Source organism: Macadamia integrifolia, chromosome 4, assembly GCF_013358625.1.
Source record: "Macadamia integrifolia cultivar HAES 741 chromosome 4, SCU_Mint_v3, whole genome shotgun sequence".
NCBI classification, from domain to species: Eukaryota; Viridiplantae; Streptophyta; class Magnoliopsida; order Proteales; family Proteaceae; genus Macadamia; species Macadamia integrifolia.
The window spans coordinates 1,421,587-1,439,882 of NC_056560.1; the positions used below are offsets into that span (position 1 = coordinate 1,421,587).

The 18,296-nt window shown below is 37.2% G+C and overlaps 1 protein-coding gene across 1 annotated transcript; it reads left to right on the top strand.

Annotated features, from left to right (window-relative positions):
* Nucleotides 1-10,320: 10,320 nt before the first annotated feature.
* Nucleotides 10,321-11,229, top strand: LOC122075939 (ethylene-responsive transcription factor LEP-like). The gene has a single exon (XM_042641165.1). It carries the CDS (start codon nt 10,321-10,323, stop codon nt 11,227-11,229), a length of 909 nt encoding a protein of 302 aa, XP_042497099.1.
* Nucleotides 11,230-18,296: the final 7,067 nt, after the last annotated feature.

Here is an 18,296-nt window from a genome sequence, read left to right on the forward strand (position 1 = left end):
CCAATTCCTATTAGAAAAACATTGAGGACAAGTTTGTTTGATCCTATGCCATCAAATGATACTTTCATCCCCATCATTATGATGCTGCAGAAGTTTTTCTACAAGCTTTGTCACCCCCTAAACTGGAATTGAGAACAAAGAGAGGTAATCGATCAAATGCCCAGTTGGACTTAAATCCAAGATGAGTATTTTGAATCTCCTTCTTTTTGCATGAAGTCGATACCTCTTTGGTGCTTTCTTTAGGTTCAGCTACCCATTTTGATTTTGGACATGTTTGTCATTAGTTTGGCATATGAGGTGATATATAAGGGAACCCTTAATCCATGTAAAATCAAAATTTCCCCCTTTATTACCTTTTTATTTTTTTTGTAAACAGGAACCCTTCATCTGTGAATATGCATATTGGTAGAAACCCTTTAACTGTGAAAGATCAAATTGAGTGTTTGAACTTTCTAGATCTAACTTGCTGTCATTGATTGTTTGCATTTATTTTTTAGTCCCTCTATTTCCTCAAACCTCAATCCAGTAATCCACTGTGCCTGACAGGATACCAAAGGAAAATCAAGAAGATATTATGGTATACCATTTCCCTCTTTATGTTTCACAACTTCTCTTCTTATTAGTCAACTTAATATATCTACCTTCTCTCTTCATTTGATCTCAGGAGTTAATGAAAGATGTAAACTCAACAAAGAAAATAAAATTGGTGATTCTATTGTGACAAGAGCTGTTAATTTTACTCTTTTGCTTCTTTTTTGGTTATCAGAAAATGCTATGCATGATGGGCACACAGTTCTACAAGCCACTGGTTGCAAATAAAGTCAAATCTTATATGCGATATCTTTATTCCTATGAACACTTCCACATTTAGATCAAGATATTTAGTCAATGAACTTTGCTTTTATTTGGCATATTTTTGTTATTATTATTTAAATTGTTAATCCCTATAACCTTCCATATATTAATTCTCAACCTTGAAGTATGCTATTATGAGGTATAAGGGTTGCCATGAGGTATAAAGGTTTTAATTCAAGGACCATATGTGCTTATTTAATTACAATTTGCACATCACATTGGGACATAGTTGTCATGGTAGCAAAGTGAGCATAGGTGAGGTGAAAGTTCCCAAAGCAAGTGCCATATAAGGTACCTGGTCACCTTTGGCATCAAGACATGCCTTGTGCCTTGGCAACTATCCATTGGAGTTTGAATGGCTCATTGAAAGTTTTCAACTTTGGGTCTATATCAAAGGGTGAAGTGCCATAGCTCCTCCGATTGTTTCATTCTCCTAATGTTAAACGATCCTCAATTAAAAGACAAGAATGCATTCCATATTTTGATTTTGTTTCATATCAGATCCCTAAAGCTCATTACAAGTTTACAATTGATTTTATTACTTTTGAGGGCCAACTATATATCCATTAGTTTTGGACAATTTCTCCTTCTTTCCATTTGTTTACCTATTAGCATGCTCATGCTCCTTATTGATAGTAATTTGGGGACAAAATTTCCCTGCAACCCGTACGTGGCAGCACCTCATAGAGCCACGTTTATCTGAAATTTTATTATTTTTTTAATCTAATTTAATGCGACTTTAGAATTTTGAGTTCCTTTTCAATCAGGGAAAGACTTCCTATTTTACCCTTTTACTTTGAAAAAAAAAAATAATAAAGCAAACTTTGGGAACAAGTTCTTCTCCTGTACGCTTCTTCTTCTTCATCCCCTTCTCTCTCTCTCTCTCTCTCTCTCTCTCTCTCTCTCTCTCTCTCTCTCTCTCTCTCTCTCTCTCTCTCTCTCTCTCTCTCTCTCTCTCTCTCTCTCTCCCCCCAATTCGGTTTTGAATTAATGGGCCCTATGACTTTACTGCCATGTAGAGACGAAACTAATCAAATTTAGTCGAACTCTATTAAAAATTGATGAAGCTCCTCTCTCTTCGACCAAATGTAACCCTAAATTTATCACAAAATTTTTCTTTAAAACCTTAGCAGAAACATCATCTGTGTTGGTTGGCAATTGGCATGGTAGAAACAAATCACCATTCCCTATTTTTCCCCTCGAGGAGAAAGAATTCACATTTTTTCCTCCGGTGACTCAATTAATTAAACCCCCTCTTCTTCGTTCTTTGCTGTTTTTTCCCTAAAATATAAGATAATTTTCTGCATAATTTCTTCGAATTTATAATATATATTTAGCCTCTCTGTTCAGAGACTGGTTCAATTTTTCTTTTTTCTAAATTGGAACGATAGAAAGAATTCAACTCGAAATGGCGTACAGCCGGAGCTCTTCTTCCATGAGGAGAATTCGAAGGAAACATTGCTCTCCAGTGAAGTTTCTCGCTGTTAAATTGGATTAAAAAATAGGAATTCTTTCTCAAAGTAAAAGGGTAAAATAGGAAGTCTTTCCTTGACTGACGATGAACTCAAAATTCAAACATTCTGTTAAATTGGACCAAAAAAAAAAATTCAGATAAACGTGGATCTATGAGGTGTTGCCACGTACATGTTTCAACTAAGTTAGGTTGCAGCGAAATTTTGTTACCATTACTCTTGATACAATGAGTTGGTTCATAGATTTAAAATAAGTGAAATTGCAATGAATATGCATTTTTTTGTCTATACTAATACACAAATTAATTCAAAACAAAAAATGCACACTAAAAAATATGTTTTGTCACACGTGCATTCGTAGGTGTGTTTTTGCTAGTATATATATATATATATATATATATATACCGTCAAGACTAAATACAACTGTAACTCACTGATCTTACAAAACTACAAAGAAAAACTAACCACAGTTAACTAACTCAAACACTATGTAACCCCTAGGCCAACTGTATCAGCTGAGTCAGACACATGGTAATCAATACGGCGAGCATATGAGGTGAATCAGGGTAGAGCAATGAATCAACAATCGGTCAGTTTGAGAATCGGATCCATTCAATTTCGATCCAATTAAAAAATAATTAAAACTGTAAAACCTCAATCCTCACTCCTGATTTCTAGTTGAGCCATTGTTACTAGGAGGAGGGAGGAGGGAGGAGGGAGGAGGGAGGAGGGAGGAGGGAAAATGGGGGAGAGTGGAAATGTGACCCACATTGTTCCTTGTTTTTTCTTTTTAACGGAATAATGGGGGGATTGGTCTGGTCGATTGGAGAAGTCTTCCCCGTTAACTTGACTCTTCAAATCTTTTTTACTCCCAATTCCCATTCCCTAGGTAAAATTACAACTTTCCACGTACTCTACTATTACTGCTACGTTTTTTCCCTTTCTCTTTCTCCTCCATTAACTTATCGTTTGGGGAAGGTGAACTCCACGAAGCTGTAATGTATTTGGCGCAGGTGCCATTTGGCTTTCTCCATATCCATGCCACGTCATCACAGCTTCTTTGCTTCATTGAAAGAGTTAAAAGACTCATTGATGCTAACTGACCCTGCCTCTGGTTCATAAAACCTTGGGAAAATTACATGATTACCCACTTTTGGGTTTCCCTTTACAAAATTGCCCACAAAAAGTTTTGGTCAACAAAAATACCCAAAATTAGGTTTGGGTTTACAAAACTACCCAAAACAGTTATTCTCCTTCATCTGCCTATTTGTTTTGTCATTTTTACCCCTGGCCAAGGCAGTAGCACGGCCTGATGGAGGCCGAGGTGGCAGCCCGGCTTGAAGGAAGCCGAGGTGATAGCGCGGCCTGATGGAGGCCGAGGTGGAGCACGGCCTGATGGAGTCCTAGGTTCAGCACGGCTTTACGGAGGCTGAGGTGGAGCGCGCCCTGATGGAGGCTGAGGTGGAGCGCGCCCTGATGGAGGCCGAGGTGGAAGCACGGCCTGATTTAGGCCGAGGTGGAAGCACGGCCTGATTTAGGCCGAGGTAGAGCACGGCCTGATGGAGTCCTAGGTTCAGCACGGCTTTACTGAGGCAGAGGTGGAGCGCGGGCATCAACCTCGGCCTCCATCTGGCCGCGCTATCACCTCGGCTTCCATCAGGCCGGGCTTCCACCTCGCCTCCATCAGGCCGTGCTACAACCTTGGCCAGGGGTAAAAATGACAAAACAAATAGGCAGATGAAGGAGAATCACTGTTTTGGGTAGTTTTGTAAACCCAAACCTAATTTTGGGTATTTTTGTTGACCAAAACTTTTTGTGGGTAATTTTGTAAAGAGAAACCCAAAAGTGGGTAATCATGTAATTTTCCCTAAAACCTTTCCCCCTTCCCTCTCCCTCAATTATATAATTTCTTCTGGTCAAGACTTAGGAGTATTCCCTAGATACCAAATCCCAGTCAACTATTTCTCTCTTTTCTGATATAAATATATGTATTTCTATTTTCAATCCTTGAATGAGATTTGGACGGCAGACAAGGCCTTCTCTTTCATATCACTTCCGCAATTGGCCCCTTTTAGAAACACCCCCAGTCATGTTCTTGCTTCGGATCCAAAAGCTGCTTGTTTCCTTCTTTCACTATTAGTCCTATAGTTTATTGGTGACTAGATTGAATGGGAATTGTTCCTCTATGGTCTTAGCTCCTTCTGTCCTAATCTAATTTGAAAGTTTGAAATTTATAAATATATTGTTCCTCTTTGCTTGCACATGGAAAGAAGGGAATTTGGATTCTTGAAGCCACACAAATGATCAATGTAAGTAGGTTCATGTTCTTAGGGTTTGGTGGTGTTCCCAAAGATACCTTCACAAGGGGACTATATTTATAGTCTTGAAATGGACCCATTTGGGTTTATCCTAATTAATTCCATAATAATAATAATAATAATAATAATAATAATAATAATAATAATAATAATCTGACCATAATCATGGGAGATTTCCATCTTTAAGTCCATATTTATTACTCAAGGCAGTTGATTAATTATTAATGTTTTAATAGATGACACCTGATATTTTTATCAAAAGGTGAAATATTCTTGCTTCTGGTGGGAGAGGTCCAAAGTCTGATTTGTTCAAGTTCAAAGTCTCACCCATATTCAAGGCAGGAGAGGCCTATTTGAGCTTTGGAATTGAGAAATGGTAGTTTCTGAATCACACTTCTATGGAGATGTTCAGATCGTTACATCTCATTGTAATTGTCCCTTGTCTTTTTCCTAAAAGTTATTTAATTTAATATTTAATGGTTGAGCAAACAAAAGGTTTACAAAAATTGAAAATCATTTTATTGTAGCATTTAATTAACTTCTAATGTTCTAGAAAAAGAAAAAAATTCAACCCTCATTGGTCTATACAAAGAAGGGAAAATAAATAAGCTTACAAATATTTTGATGCCTTAGAGGGTGTCAATAAGAAAATCCCTTAAGAAATGATCATAATATTATAGGGCAAGAAAGCAAGAAATCGCTACCAGGTCATGTAGCCCTTGCAAGGGCCAATGAGAGTATGTGCTCATGTTGTTGGGCCATGGTCTGAGGAATCAGATTAGATTGGTATCGGCCTTGATCAATCCTGATTCTTAGCTAATATGAATTAAGGTATGGGAAAAAGGTAAAACAGTAAAAAATGTTGTTTTAATTGAACCCAGCGGTATTTTTCTTCAACCCAATCGGCTTTGAATCAATATCGATCAAAACTCATTTCCGAACCCAATCCGTCTTTCCCAAACCTTATCCCGGGCGTAGGAGCTACATAATAACAGTCTTCTTTTACCTATGGTAATATTAACCATATTTATAGTGAAGGGCTAAATTTTCCTTCATCCGGTGGTGAAGTTCACACTCTATCCTAGGTTTCACAAACCCCTATAGAATTTTAGTATTTTTCCTGAAAAAACTCTCCGAAAACCCCCATATCTGAATTTAGAGCGATGATGACCGTAGAAAACTTGTAATAGTTGATACTACAGAGTATTAATTGATTGTTCTCTCTCTCTCTCTCTCTCTCTCTCTCTCTCTCTCTCTCTCTCTCTCTCTCTCTCTCTTCTCTCTCTCTCTCTCTCTCTCTCTCTCTCTCTCTCTCTCTCTCTCTCTCTCTCTCTCTCTCTTTGTGGGTTATATATCTTCTTGGTTCATGTACTTAATCAAATATTGCTTCCAAAACTGAGAAATGACTTTGACTCCTGCCTTATCCATTTCTATAGGTTACGTGTAAATATAGTATTAGTGGTATTAGATTATAAGCAACTTTGCAAATGGGAACCCTCATGAGAATCATTGACTAAGTTAATTACATTTAGACAAACCCAATATTGACAGCCATTGAAGACAAATTAATCACACACAATGCTTACCCAAAAGGACAATGCCAAGTCTCTAATTCAAATCCCAACGAACTTTCACTTATCCTTTTCACTAACTTGTTGCCCATTACGACAAAAAAAAATTATAAGTCTAAGATAGATTTTGACCCTGATCCCTCCGCAACTCCCAAAGTTGGCCTAATCAAACTTTTCAACCCACTAAGAGTAAATATAGTCTTATGCATGTTTGGTATGTCTTGTAAAAAAATTGAGGAAATGAAATATTCTACTAGACGAGGGATTTCTCCCACATGAAAAAAAACCACAATCAAGTGATACTCTATCCTAAAAAGATTGTCTTGTTTGGAAAACCTGTAGTTATTAATATATTAATTGCCTATTAATTGAAATTGTGTTTCCAGCATTATAACCCTATTAGGTAGGTTTATGGAACATAGAGAAATAATTATCACAAGTGAATACAATAGATGTGTTTGGATCATTAAGCAGGGACCTTATAAAAAAACTAACAAAATTAATTTATTTTCTTGGATTTTAAAATGGACAAACATTTTAGGACAGTAAATTAAAGATCCTTATTTCCATGGAAAAAATGTTCCTTTCACACGATGTCACGTATAGTCAATAATGCATGGGAATGGGATTTTCCCCTTATGAACCATCAGTACTAGTGGTCAATCCAAATGCTTGGTTTAGACCCAAAATGAGAAACTTCAGGTTAATAAGACCACCTGACAAGAGAAGAAGGAAAACTAAGATTGTGTTTGATCTACATTTTTTAAAATAGATTATATGAGTCTAAATGTATTCTAAAACGAGAAAATAGAGAAGAAGTACTAGATTGCAGAATATGTTATGGACATAAAATCTATTCAGATAATACATACCAAACACAGCCTAAATTTACACCTTATTGTAAGTCAATATTAATCCCGTGTATCTGTTGTTGCCTTAGTAATTATCTTCTCAATGGATCATTAAGATTTTTCTAGCTTCCTTCTAATTCATTGCATGTAAGAAAATAAGTTCTTTTATTTTTATATTTTGGAGGTGGGGTGGGGGGCATTCGAGGTTGGAGACCTAAACCTACCCATCATAGTATCATACAGTACAAGCCCACTTCCTAAAGTTCATAATTAATAAAGTAATTAAAAAAAAAGAATCTTTGTAACGCAATAAGGATTAATGAGACCTTAACAATATGGGGCCTTTGGTCAAGGGTCAACTGATATACCTCATTTTCTCTCTGTGCAAGTAGGTAGTGCACTAGTGCCTAGTGATTGTTTTGTTCCAAGAAAAAGCATGCCTGTGTTCCTCTCACATGCAACCCAACAAACCTTTTCCCTCATTTCGGTCTTATGTTTTTCATATTTATTAATGTGATTGATCAGGAGATGGGATATATCCAACAACATTGCCAAAATAAATTATATAAGAAAAGTTATTTTTGTGGGGTTTGAAAATAAATAAAGTAACCTCTGGATTTGAAAAGTGCGAGAGATGGCCTGTGGAACTTATCATTGATTTGAGTCTTAAAATTAGATGCACATGGCTCTTCTCTAATCCTTCTAAAACTCCACTTACAACACCATTTAACTATAGTATTAAGTAACATGATCTAGCTAATTGAAAAACCCATATAAATAATCACCTCCTTGCCATCATTTTATAAATCTCTCTCTCTCTCTCTCTCTCTCTCTCTCTCTCTCTCTCTCTACCACCGCCAAGGTCCCTCAAGGTTCGTCATGAAGATCAATTGGGTATCTCTGCTACATTGAGATATATTAGATGTTAGATTTGGACCATATGAAAAGAAATGGATAAGAGGTAGTTGTGTCTCTCATTCTCACATTGAGAAGGGGGAATGTATAAGCCCCCAACACAAAGTCATGATTGGAATGGTAATTTAATAACGAAAAAATTTAGTAGATTAATTTGATGATCTTGGGTATGCAATTTCACAGAAACAAGAGCATAATAAGAAGATAAGAAATTAGTTCCCAAAGTCAAACACCATACAAGTTGAGGTGTGAAAGAGCTTACTTCGATTATCTATGTAGTCAAATATTTTCAAGGAATTGTATGGTACTATAGCATTAGTGGTAAATCTCAAGATTCCCTAACAGGAAAAAAAAAAAACCAAGATTCTTTTTTATTTTTATTTATTTTCATGTTATAGAAGAAATATGGAGGATATCAAAATAAACAAGCGGAGGAGGGAAGGTCTTGTTAAGTAGAAAAAAATTGGTTGTTCACATGTTAGGGGGTATGGATCGAGTTATAGTCTTACGTCAGTTCTTTCAGATTGCTGGTATATTGATATACCATATCAATATACATCAGGTTTTGGATCAGACCTCCAACAATGGTTGATTTCAAGACTAGGTACTACCTAGCTGATCAGGATCATGGATCCCATATCATACATCAGAATAGGAATGATTGACATTCCATGCATATATATTCACCAATCACCATGCAGGGTGATTAGTTGGAGGTTCAAATGCTAGGAATATACATTCGCATCGTTGCTTTCAAGTCTTAACTGGATTGGGATATCCTCCAACCTCCCTCTTTTTTCTCTTAAATTTTAGTTACTTTAATAATCGAAAAATGATAACTATGTGGAAATTTAATGAACAATTTAAATTAATTTGATGTCAGACCTATGGTTACAATCTAAAACATGAGAATAAGGAGTTGGCAGCACGTACTTCTTGCCATTACCATATAGAATGGGATAGTGTAGGGGATGATATATGGTCCCACTGCATATGCATGCTTATATTAGTTCTTGCATTATTTTCGATCCCACCCATTACAAAAGGAGATGATCAGGTAATATTTCTCTCTCTCTCTCTCTCTCTCATGAAGACTCTCAATACAAGCATGAATATGGAACATGGAGGAGGCGGGACCAGAATCATAACCGTAACCGTCCATAATGATCACTGTATTAATAATGGACAAAATCTATCTAAGTTAATAATATTAACTTTTATACATATTTATAAATTCCTCCACTTAAATTGGGTTTCATTAATGATTGCTGATCAGAAGTTGCATGTTACCAAATAATCCCTAATAATAATGGAAGGATAAATCGATTTTGAATTATTAGATCGAGTAGTAATAGTAGTACTAGTGGGGCATCAAGGAATTTCTCTCTCTCTCTCTCTCTAATAAAGTGGTAGCAATTTAAGAACCAATCAAATCAACCACATTGCTGGTTCACAAGGTAAGGACATTGTTGGACGATGAAAAATTAATGGAGGAGAACTTGAAAGTGATGGTAGAATATTAATAGGGAACGTGTTTGATTTTATTTAATTCTCTCTCACCAAAACAGAAAAATAAATAAATAAATAATTAATTAAAGTTTAATAAACAAGGGATCGAATGGGATTAAGGATAAATAATTTTGGAGGAAGAATGGCATCTGAGAGAACATGCTAATCATCCCCATAAAGAACGCTAATCATGCCACCATTATTAATACGTTTTCTTTTCTGAACCCACCCTCCAATCTCCTCGCATCATTGCAAACTCATGAGCATCTGAGAGAGAGAAAGAGAGAGAGAGTCGCTCTAAGTCCCTCCCTGGATTTTCCTTTCATATTAATGAGTTTCTAATGATGGGAGGAGATTGCAGCGAAGCTCACTATAGTGACACATGTCAACTGGCCAGTTATTCCTATTTAGAGCGAAAGAGATTGGAAGCAGGTATATAGTATCAGAACCAGAAATGGGAGCGCAAGTATCTTGGACGGAATTAACATCTTTCTTTATTTAAAAAATAAATAAAATTTGAAGGATACGACTGGTACTTCAAGAAAGGCAAGGGTAACTGATGTAAAAAGGGCAGGGGTATATTACGGGTTTCCATTTATTTAAGCGGATAACATGCAGTGATGAGGAAACACTACCACCAATACACACACTCAAAACTCTCATAGAGAAGAGAGGAAGAGAAAACGACCATCACTCTCTCTCTCTCTGCTCCAAGTCCTTCGCCTTCCTTCACTCTACAAAGAAATAAAGCCCCTGACCCTCACCCGTAAACGTCTCTTTCTCTCTCTGTTAGAGTCACACACACACACACAGAGTACCAAGACGACACATGGATTTTACCAACCCATCTTCTTCCTCGTCTTCTCGTGGCAATACCACTTTAGTTCAGGAGAAGAAGAGCAAAAAGAAGCAGCAGCAGCAGCAGCAGCAGCAGAACCAAGAGACAACGGGAAGGTTTCTGGGTGTTCGAAGGAGGCCGTGGGGACGATACGCAGCAGAAATAAGGGACCCATCCACCAAAGAGAGGCATTGGCTGGGCACCTTTGATACCGCCGAAGAGGCCGCCTTGGCCTATGACAGAGCCGCACGCTCCATGCGAGGCTCACGAGCTCGCACCAACTTTGTCTACTCTGACATGCCACCTGGCTCCTCAGTCACCTCCATTATCTCCCCTGACGAATCAACTCTTCATCGTCAAGACTTAGACAACCAACAGGTCCAACACCACCAGCCCTCCACACCCTTCGTCCCTCCCCCACAACACCACGATCCCACCCCACAACAATTATTCTTCTCTCAAGACTCATCCTCCTCCTCCGTTGCCGCCTCCGCTGACGGCAATGCATATCATTACTCCTCCGGCACTGTCGCTTCTGGAGGAGTTGTTGGCAGTGGTAGTGGGTCTGATCAGTACTCATCCTACCCCAACCATTACTACGACAGCACGGACCTCCCCCCATTTCCATCTCAGGATTCGGGCTATGACGAGATGGGCGGCGGGCAGGGGAGTTGGCCCGATTCAACAAGTTTCTATGGGGGGTTCGCAGAGTCAGAACAATTGAGTAGTAGTACTGGGTTCGTGGACTCGATGGGAAGTGGGTCGACGATGACATGCCTGGGTTTTGATTCCACAGAGTTTGTTCACAGCCCACTCTTTGGGAGGATGCCCCCTGTTTCTGATATTGTGCCATCCGTTACTGATGGTTTCGATTTGGGTTCCTCCGCCTATTTCTTCTAAGAGCTAGAGAATGCTTGCTTCCTTCAACTCTTTGGTTTTCGCACGTTTCGGGTTTTAAGTTTTGTATTTCTGTGTCTTTTTTTTTTTTTTTTTTCATTTTCTTTTTGCACTTTTCATTTGCTCCCGCACTCCAATTAACCCAAACCCTTCTAATTTCAAAAAACTACATTCCGTGTCCTTTGATTAATTGGGTTTGGCAATTTGGCTTGGTGAGGAGTGAGGTGAGCTTCAGCTCTCTCTCTCTCTCTCTTTATAATTTGTATTCTCTTGAATCTTGATGATAATGATGATGATGATGATGTGTATTATATACATGTAATGTGTAATGTGTACCGGCACTATTATTGGATGATTGAATCAGATCATTTACGATTACTGGCTTGGTTGGCACAATTGAGACAAGGTTTTAGTTCCGCGATCGTTTACCAATAAAAAAAAAAAAAAAAGTTTACGAGGTCTACATCAGTTTGATACAAAAACCCTTTTTTTGGGGGAGGAAATTACATGATTACCTCATTTTGGATTGATTACATCATTTTGGATTGCCCTTAACAAAATTCTCGCTTAAAGTTTAAATTAAAAATATATCCAAAATTAGGTTTGGTTTTACAAAATCATCCACTAGATTCAATTAACAAAAATACTCAAAATCAGGTTTAGATTTACAAAACTATCCAAAATAGTGATTTTTCATCTTCCAAATATATTTTGGTATTTATGATAAGTGAAACTTTTTTTTTTTGGTTAATGATAACTGAAACTTTAAATTGGTAGTTTTGTAAACCTAAATCTAATTTTGGGAATTTTTGTTAGGCAAAAATGTTGCAGTACGTACATATAAATAACTTGCTAGTGCGTTCTTCAACTATCAAACATTGATTTAACCTCATCCCATCTCAATCGTTGAACTGTTTACCTAAAGTGATTGCAACTGCTTTCTCTCTTCCTTCCACACCTCTCTATCCCCAGCCCGCCTTCTCTGTCTCCCCTCCATCATGAACTTAATAGCCCCCTTCTCCCATCTTCTCTCTCCTTCTCCCTCTCCCTCTCCCTCTCCCTCTCCTCTTTTCATCAATCAAATTTTTCCCCTACAGCAATTGCTTTTAATTGAATCTACCTTAATTTTCTGCTTCTTTTTAATATGGTTTTCATTAGTGTAGTGAGATTTTGGTTTTCTATTTTTCTGATCGGAGCTTGCAAAATATAGGGAAAGTTACGTAGAAAGCATCCCTTTCCGATTCCAACAACCTCGTTTAAGATTATTTTAATTGAGTTGTTGCCTTATTAAAACTACTTTAATGGTGTTGTATGGGGCTTTATTGTGGCTTTGCGGTAGAGGAGGGGATAAAAGAGAGAGGAGTTTGCAGGAATCGGGAAGTAGTGGAGAGAGAGAGAAGAAGAAGAAGAATCATAGTCTTCATGAATTTCTCACCACAAAAGATGGAATTGATATAAAAAACCAAAAAAAAACAAAAAAAAAAAAAACAAAAACAAAAAACAAAAACAAAAACAAAAACAAAACAAAAACAAAACAAAAACAAAACAAAAAACAAAACAAAAAACAAAAAAACAAAAAAACAAAACAAAACAAAGAAAATCAATTAAAGACTCATATTGACTTTATGCCAAATGTACAATTAACATAAGAAAAACGGAAAAATAAGGTTTCAACACGTCCGTTTCGCTACCACCCACCCTTTTTGTTAAGTGAAACATTTAGTTGGTAGTTTTGTACATCTAAACTTGATTTTGGATATTTTTGTCAACTACAAATGGAAACCCAAAATTAGATAATTATGTAATCTTTTTTAGTAGGGATACATCTGCACGATCGAGATAAATATCGATTGAAATTGATCCTGAGTTTTAAAACCTTGACCATGTTTTGCCATTGGTCATTGAATGGCCATTCTTATCTATCAATACCAATACATTATACCATGAATTATAGGCTTTCCTTAACCCAAAAAAAAAAAAATTATAGGCTATTCCCTGTATGGATGATCCAATTAATACGCTTATTGGCAATAGTAATACACATCAGCCTATACGACACTATTACCTAAATCGATGCTTGAGCTAGAACCATGGCTAATGCCAAGACAACGGAACTAACTAGAGAGCAAGGGGCAATCATTTCCCATGCTCTCACATGATCAACAATCTCTCTCCTCCAAATATTTCTCTTTTTTCCCTCACCTTGTGAGCACCATATTAATACACACTAATGGGTATGGATGGGGTTCACAACCGGGAACCATTGCCTTTGATTTAAAAATCAAAATTGAAATTTTGCAATCAGGATTATGTAACCTACTTAAAATTCTTATTATATTTATAGTTGTTATGTTCATTTTTCATATCAAAGAAATATAAAATTTAAGAAAAAGGTTCTATGAATCATTGGGTAGGGTACGGTAGCACCTTTGTGGGTCTTTTCTATCTCTCCTTCTTACATGAATTTACACTTCAATTTATGATATTGTTTTATCACACATCTCGCTATAGTGCGCTCCTCTATGACACTTGCTCAAAGAACCTTCTCCCTAAAATTTAATAACCAATTTGTTCATAAAAATTTCACTTTTTTTTCTTTTTATTGTACTCGAAATTAGAATAAGGCTATGTACTAAGTTTGCCAAGTAAAATTCTATTACTCGCATTGCTTAGAAAAGCTTTCTTGATTGGTCCATTATTTTTCAATCACAAGGTTGGTGGATTTGGTGACCTCGTTCATTTTCTACATAGTGAGTACCCATTGGGTAGTTTATATATATCAAATTTTGTGAATTTTCTCTACTTTGGGGCTCACAATTTCGTTGATAAGAGTTAATCATGTGAATTGGCCATTTGTCAAGTTCTAGATCAAAATCAACCCTATTATCTGTCATGTATTATATTAAATTTTTTTTTCTGCACTGTTCAAATCAACCATATTATCAATCAAGCTCTTAATTGGTCACTGTTAAATTTTACAATTCAACTCAATGATGTGATCCATTTGGGTATTAGACTTTCACTTTAAGCTCGGTTGGTATTAAAGTGTAACTATTATATTTCCAATACTTGGTGAAGGCTTGAGTTTGGCAAATTTATATCAAACCTGGCCCATATCCATATTGGGCCTTAATTGTAAGCCCAAAAGTGACTGACCAACAAGCTTGTTCCAGGCTAGGGCTTTTCTCAACAAAATCATTAATTATAGCTGATGCGGTAAAAATTGACCAGCCGATTTTCCTTGCAGCTCCTAATGCTTCAGTAGATCTGTACAGAAGAGAAGACAGGGGAGAGCCGGGCTAACCCAACGGGAGACTCTCCGACGTCTAAGTCAGATCTTTCCACCAGAGATACTCAAGAGAGTTTTTCAGTCAAAAGAAGTGATCGATGCCCCATAATAGAGACTTACCTTGATATTTAAAGGCTACTGATGGAATAGAGAAAGCGAGAACGTCCGTGGAGAGTCCTGCTAGGCGTGGAGTCCTTAAGGAGAATGGCTCTCTGATTGCAGGAATATTCCAGATTCTAAGGCATCTTTTAGGAATATTCTTCTCTTATCTCAGAGGTGTGAGTTGTGAAAGGGGTGGATGCCTCTGGTGACATGTAGTGGCCTGGTCTTGCTCCTATAATCAGGGGTCAATTCCTTAAATGTAGGAGTGGATGTGTGTACATTTCTGGGAGCCCTACCTGATGATGTAGAGTCGGGGTGGTAGCTCAGCATGAGTAGGAGCCGAGGCGGCCGCTCGGCTTGAGGAGGGGCTGAGGTGGCAGGACTGCATGAGTAGGAGCCAAGGTGGCACGTCGGCATGAGTAGGAGCCAAGGTGGCTACTCGGCCTGAGGAGGGGCCGAGGTGGCAGGTCGGCATGAGTAGGAGCCGAGGTGGCTGCTCGGCTTGAGGAGAGGCCGAGGTGACAGTTTGACATCAGTAGGAGCCGAGGTGGCTGCTCAGCCTGAGAAGGGGCCGAAGTGGCAGGTCCGCATGAGTAGAGGCCGAGATGGCTGCTCGGCCTGTGGAGGGGCTAAGGTGATAGTTCGACATGAGGTATCCAAAAGCTGCTTGGCCGTGCTGTGGTCAGGGACATATTTGACCTCATCAATAGCTAATCTTGGAATATATGTCACTCCTTGATTCTGGACCTAACCTTGCCAAGTCCATTTATCTATTTAATCATCTCACACCATGGACAAATCTTGCTTTGCAATAAAAAAGCAGCAACAATAAGTAGAATAAATGTTAATTTATCTATATATATATATATATATAATTATGTGAGTTTAGTGGTGACGGGGGAACTCTTTTACTTATCATAGTTTACAACTACATCAAATTGATAGGGGTAATTAAAAGGTTAGCTAGTCATAATCATATTTAAAAGAACAAAAAAAATTATAGTCACTCAAGGGTTGATTCTGTTTGATAAGAGATCGATTTGTCGGACTTCTTTCAGTTAACACTTTTTCTTTCGTTTGTTTTTTCTTTTGAAGTTGAAGGTTTCCCACTTCGACAATGTGGTCATCCCATATTGGCAACTCCATAATTCGTTGACTTGGAACAATTTAAGTCTTGAGGGGCAAGGAACCGTTCGGAAGGCTCTGTGCATATAGAAATCAGAGGATGTCTTCTAAATTAAAAACCGGGAATCAAGATCTGGATCGGAATCAATATGGATCGATCTTAGTATCAATATATTCCAAGTATTTATTAAGGTTTTTCTTACAGAACCGGCGCGAGCCAGATTGAGGGCAATCGAGATTCACCCAATTTTTGAAACCATGTTCCTCCTACTTCCAAATGTATTATTATTATTATTATTATTATTATTATTATTTCTTGGGTTAGCCCCAACTACCACCTGAAGGTGGGGTCCTCCTCTTAAGATAAGAGGGGGGGTGTTAAGGGAGAATAACAAAAAGTGAAACATCAAGGAGGGGAGGGAAGAGTGGAACAATAAGCGACCTCTTCTAGGATTCAACTGCGATTGGCAATCACCACCATACCAAGAGATCCTTCCCCAGCGCATAGATTTGAAGGACATATTCTTCTCCTCAATTTTCGTTTTGTAAATAAGTTTTGGGCAAGAGATCATTACTTAGTTATGTGGTCCCTGCAATAATGAAAACATATGTAAAGGCATCAACATTAATGAGATTTTTTATTTTATTTTACAAGGATAGAGCAATAATTTTATGTGTCCGAATAGTTTTCTTTTTTCCTAGGTTTTGACATAAGATTTATCTAACTATTAATTATACGTATAACAGTTAGAATAGCTAATTTTCCAATTCCTTTGTAGAAAAGAACTGTTCGTATAGTTTGGCAATAGGAGTCTTGATTTTGTGCGTTTCATTTCGCATTTGGATCAAGTGTGCAAAAGAATATCCTCGGGATTCACAAAATTTTGAATATTCAGGTAAATTATCTATTTTTGTAATTTTTATAAGATAAATTTTCCTTTTATTATTCAGTAATCTAATTTTGTTGAGACTTTATAAGTAATCTAAGTTACATATAGTACAGTTTTCTTGTAACAAAATTTGGTGAAAATAATGGTAGTGACTTTTTTTTTTGTCTTTTTTATATAATACACTTCTTTTAAGAATATTCTTTTTATTTCAAATATATGCCAAAAAAATCAAAATTTTAAGAATAATATAATGGCAAATCATTTTCAAATTGTTTTGAAACCTCTTTTTTTAATATTGAATTTAAGATATTTTAGAAACAAGCCAAAAGACATACGATAGAAAACCACAACTTCTTACCAATTTGGTAACAACAAGATACACCCATCTCCACATAAAACTCAGAATATGATCCCTTCGCCTCTCCCACCGGCCTCCAAATATAAAATGGGGAGGCTACATATCCAGTGCAAGGACCACAAGATGCATGCGTACAAGGTTGCACAGTAGCGGACAGGCCTAATCATGCTTTCTATGGGCTCCCAATTGGCGGCGCCTTTGCTGTGGAGTCAATCTTGGCCCTTGGGAAACCAGAGCTTCCAAGCCAATTGCCTTGAACGGAGGGCTTGGATTCTTGCATTATTTGTTTCCAATGTTTCAAAAATCAGAGCAGTAATCGATCGGATCAAATCAGTCATGATCAATCTTGATTTTAGATATTTTAAATCAATCAATTTTAGTGTATTTGAGACCAATTCTGATCGATTCTCAATTCATTGTAACAGTGAATCTGGGCGTTCCAACTTTCATAGGCTCCTGTGACTTGCATCCATGCTCAATCGTCTCTTTATATTGCTTGGATTTTAGTCAAATAATAATAATAATATTAATAATAATAATAATTATTATTATTATTATTATTATTATTATTATTATTATTATTATTATATATATTACTGGGCTTAGTGGCTTGCCTTTTTTTTTTTTTTTTTAATGAAAAAGAAAAAGAAAATTTATTGATAATAGTCATGTCTAGGGGTGTCCATCGGTCGGTCCGCCTCGGTTTTGGTGTGGAAAAGTTGAAACCGAAACCGAACCAATAAGGAAATTCTGGTTTCGGTTTGGTTTTGGTTTCGGTGTGGTTTGGTTTCGATTTGTCTTCGGTTTCTTAAATCAATTTATAACCGGGTTGGTTTTGGTTTTTGGTCCAGTTTGGATTCGACTTTTCATACAAATGTTTACAAAATTATGCAAATTTTGATTTTTTTAATGAATTTTGGAGTGTTTCGATTTCTTACCAGTTTGGTTTCGGTTTCGATCTGGGTTTTGAGCCGATTTCGATTTGGTTTCGGGTCGATCTGATTTTCGATGCAATTCGGTTTGATTTTGGGGTTGTAATACTCCAAACCGAACCGACCCAATAAGGCTTTGATTCGATTTAATCCGTGTTGTTATTGATTCGGTCTGACCGATTTTATCGGTTCGATTTAAGAATTGACACCCCTAGTCATGTCTACAACCAAGGGCTTCAAACTCACAAAGTCTATGAAGCCAAGAAATAGAATAAAATAAAATATATTACTGGGCTTAGTGGCTTGCGTTGTTTGTGTTGTTGCTATGGGTGATGGCTGAGCCTCTGAGGCGTGACGTGTCAATTCGAATTCTG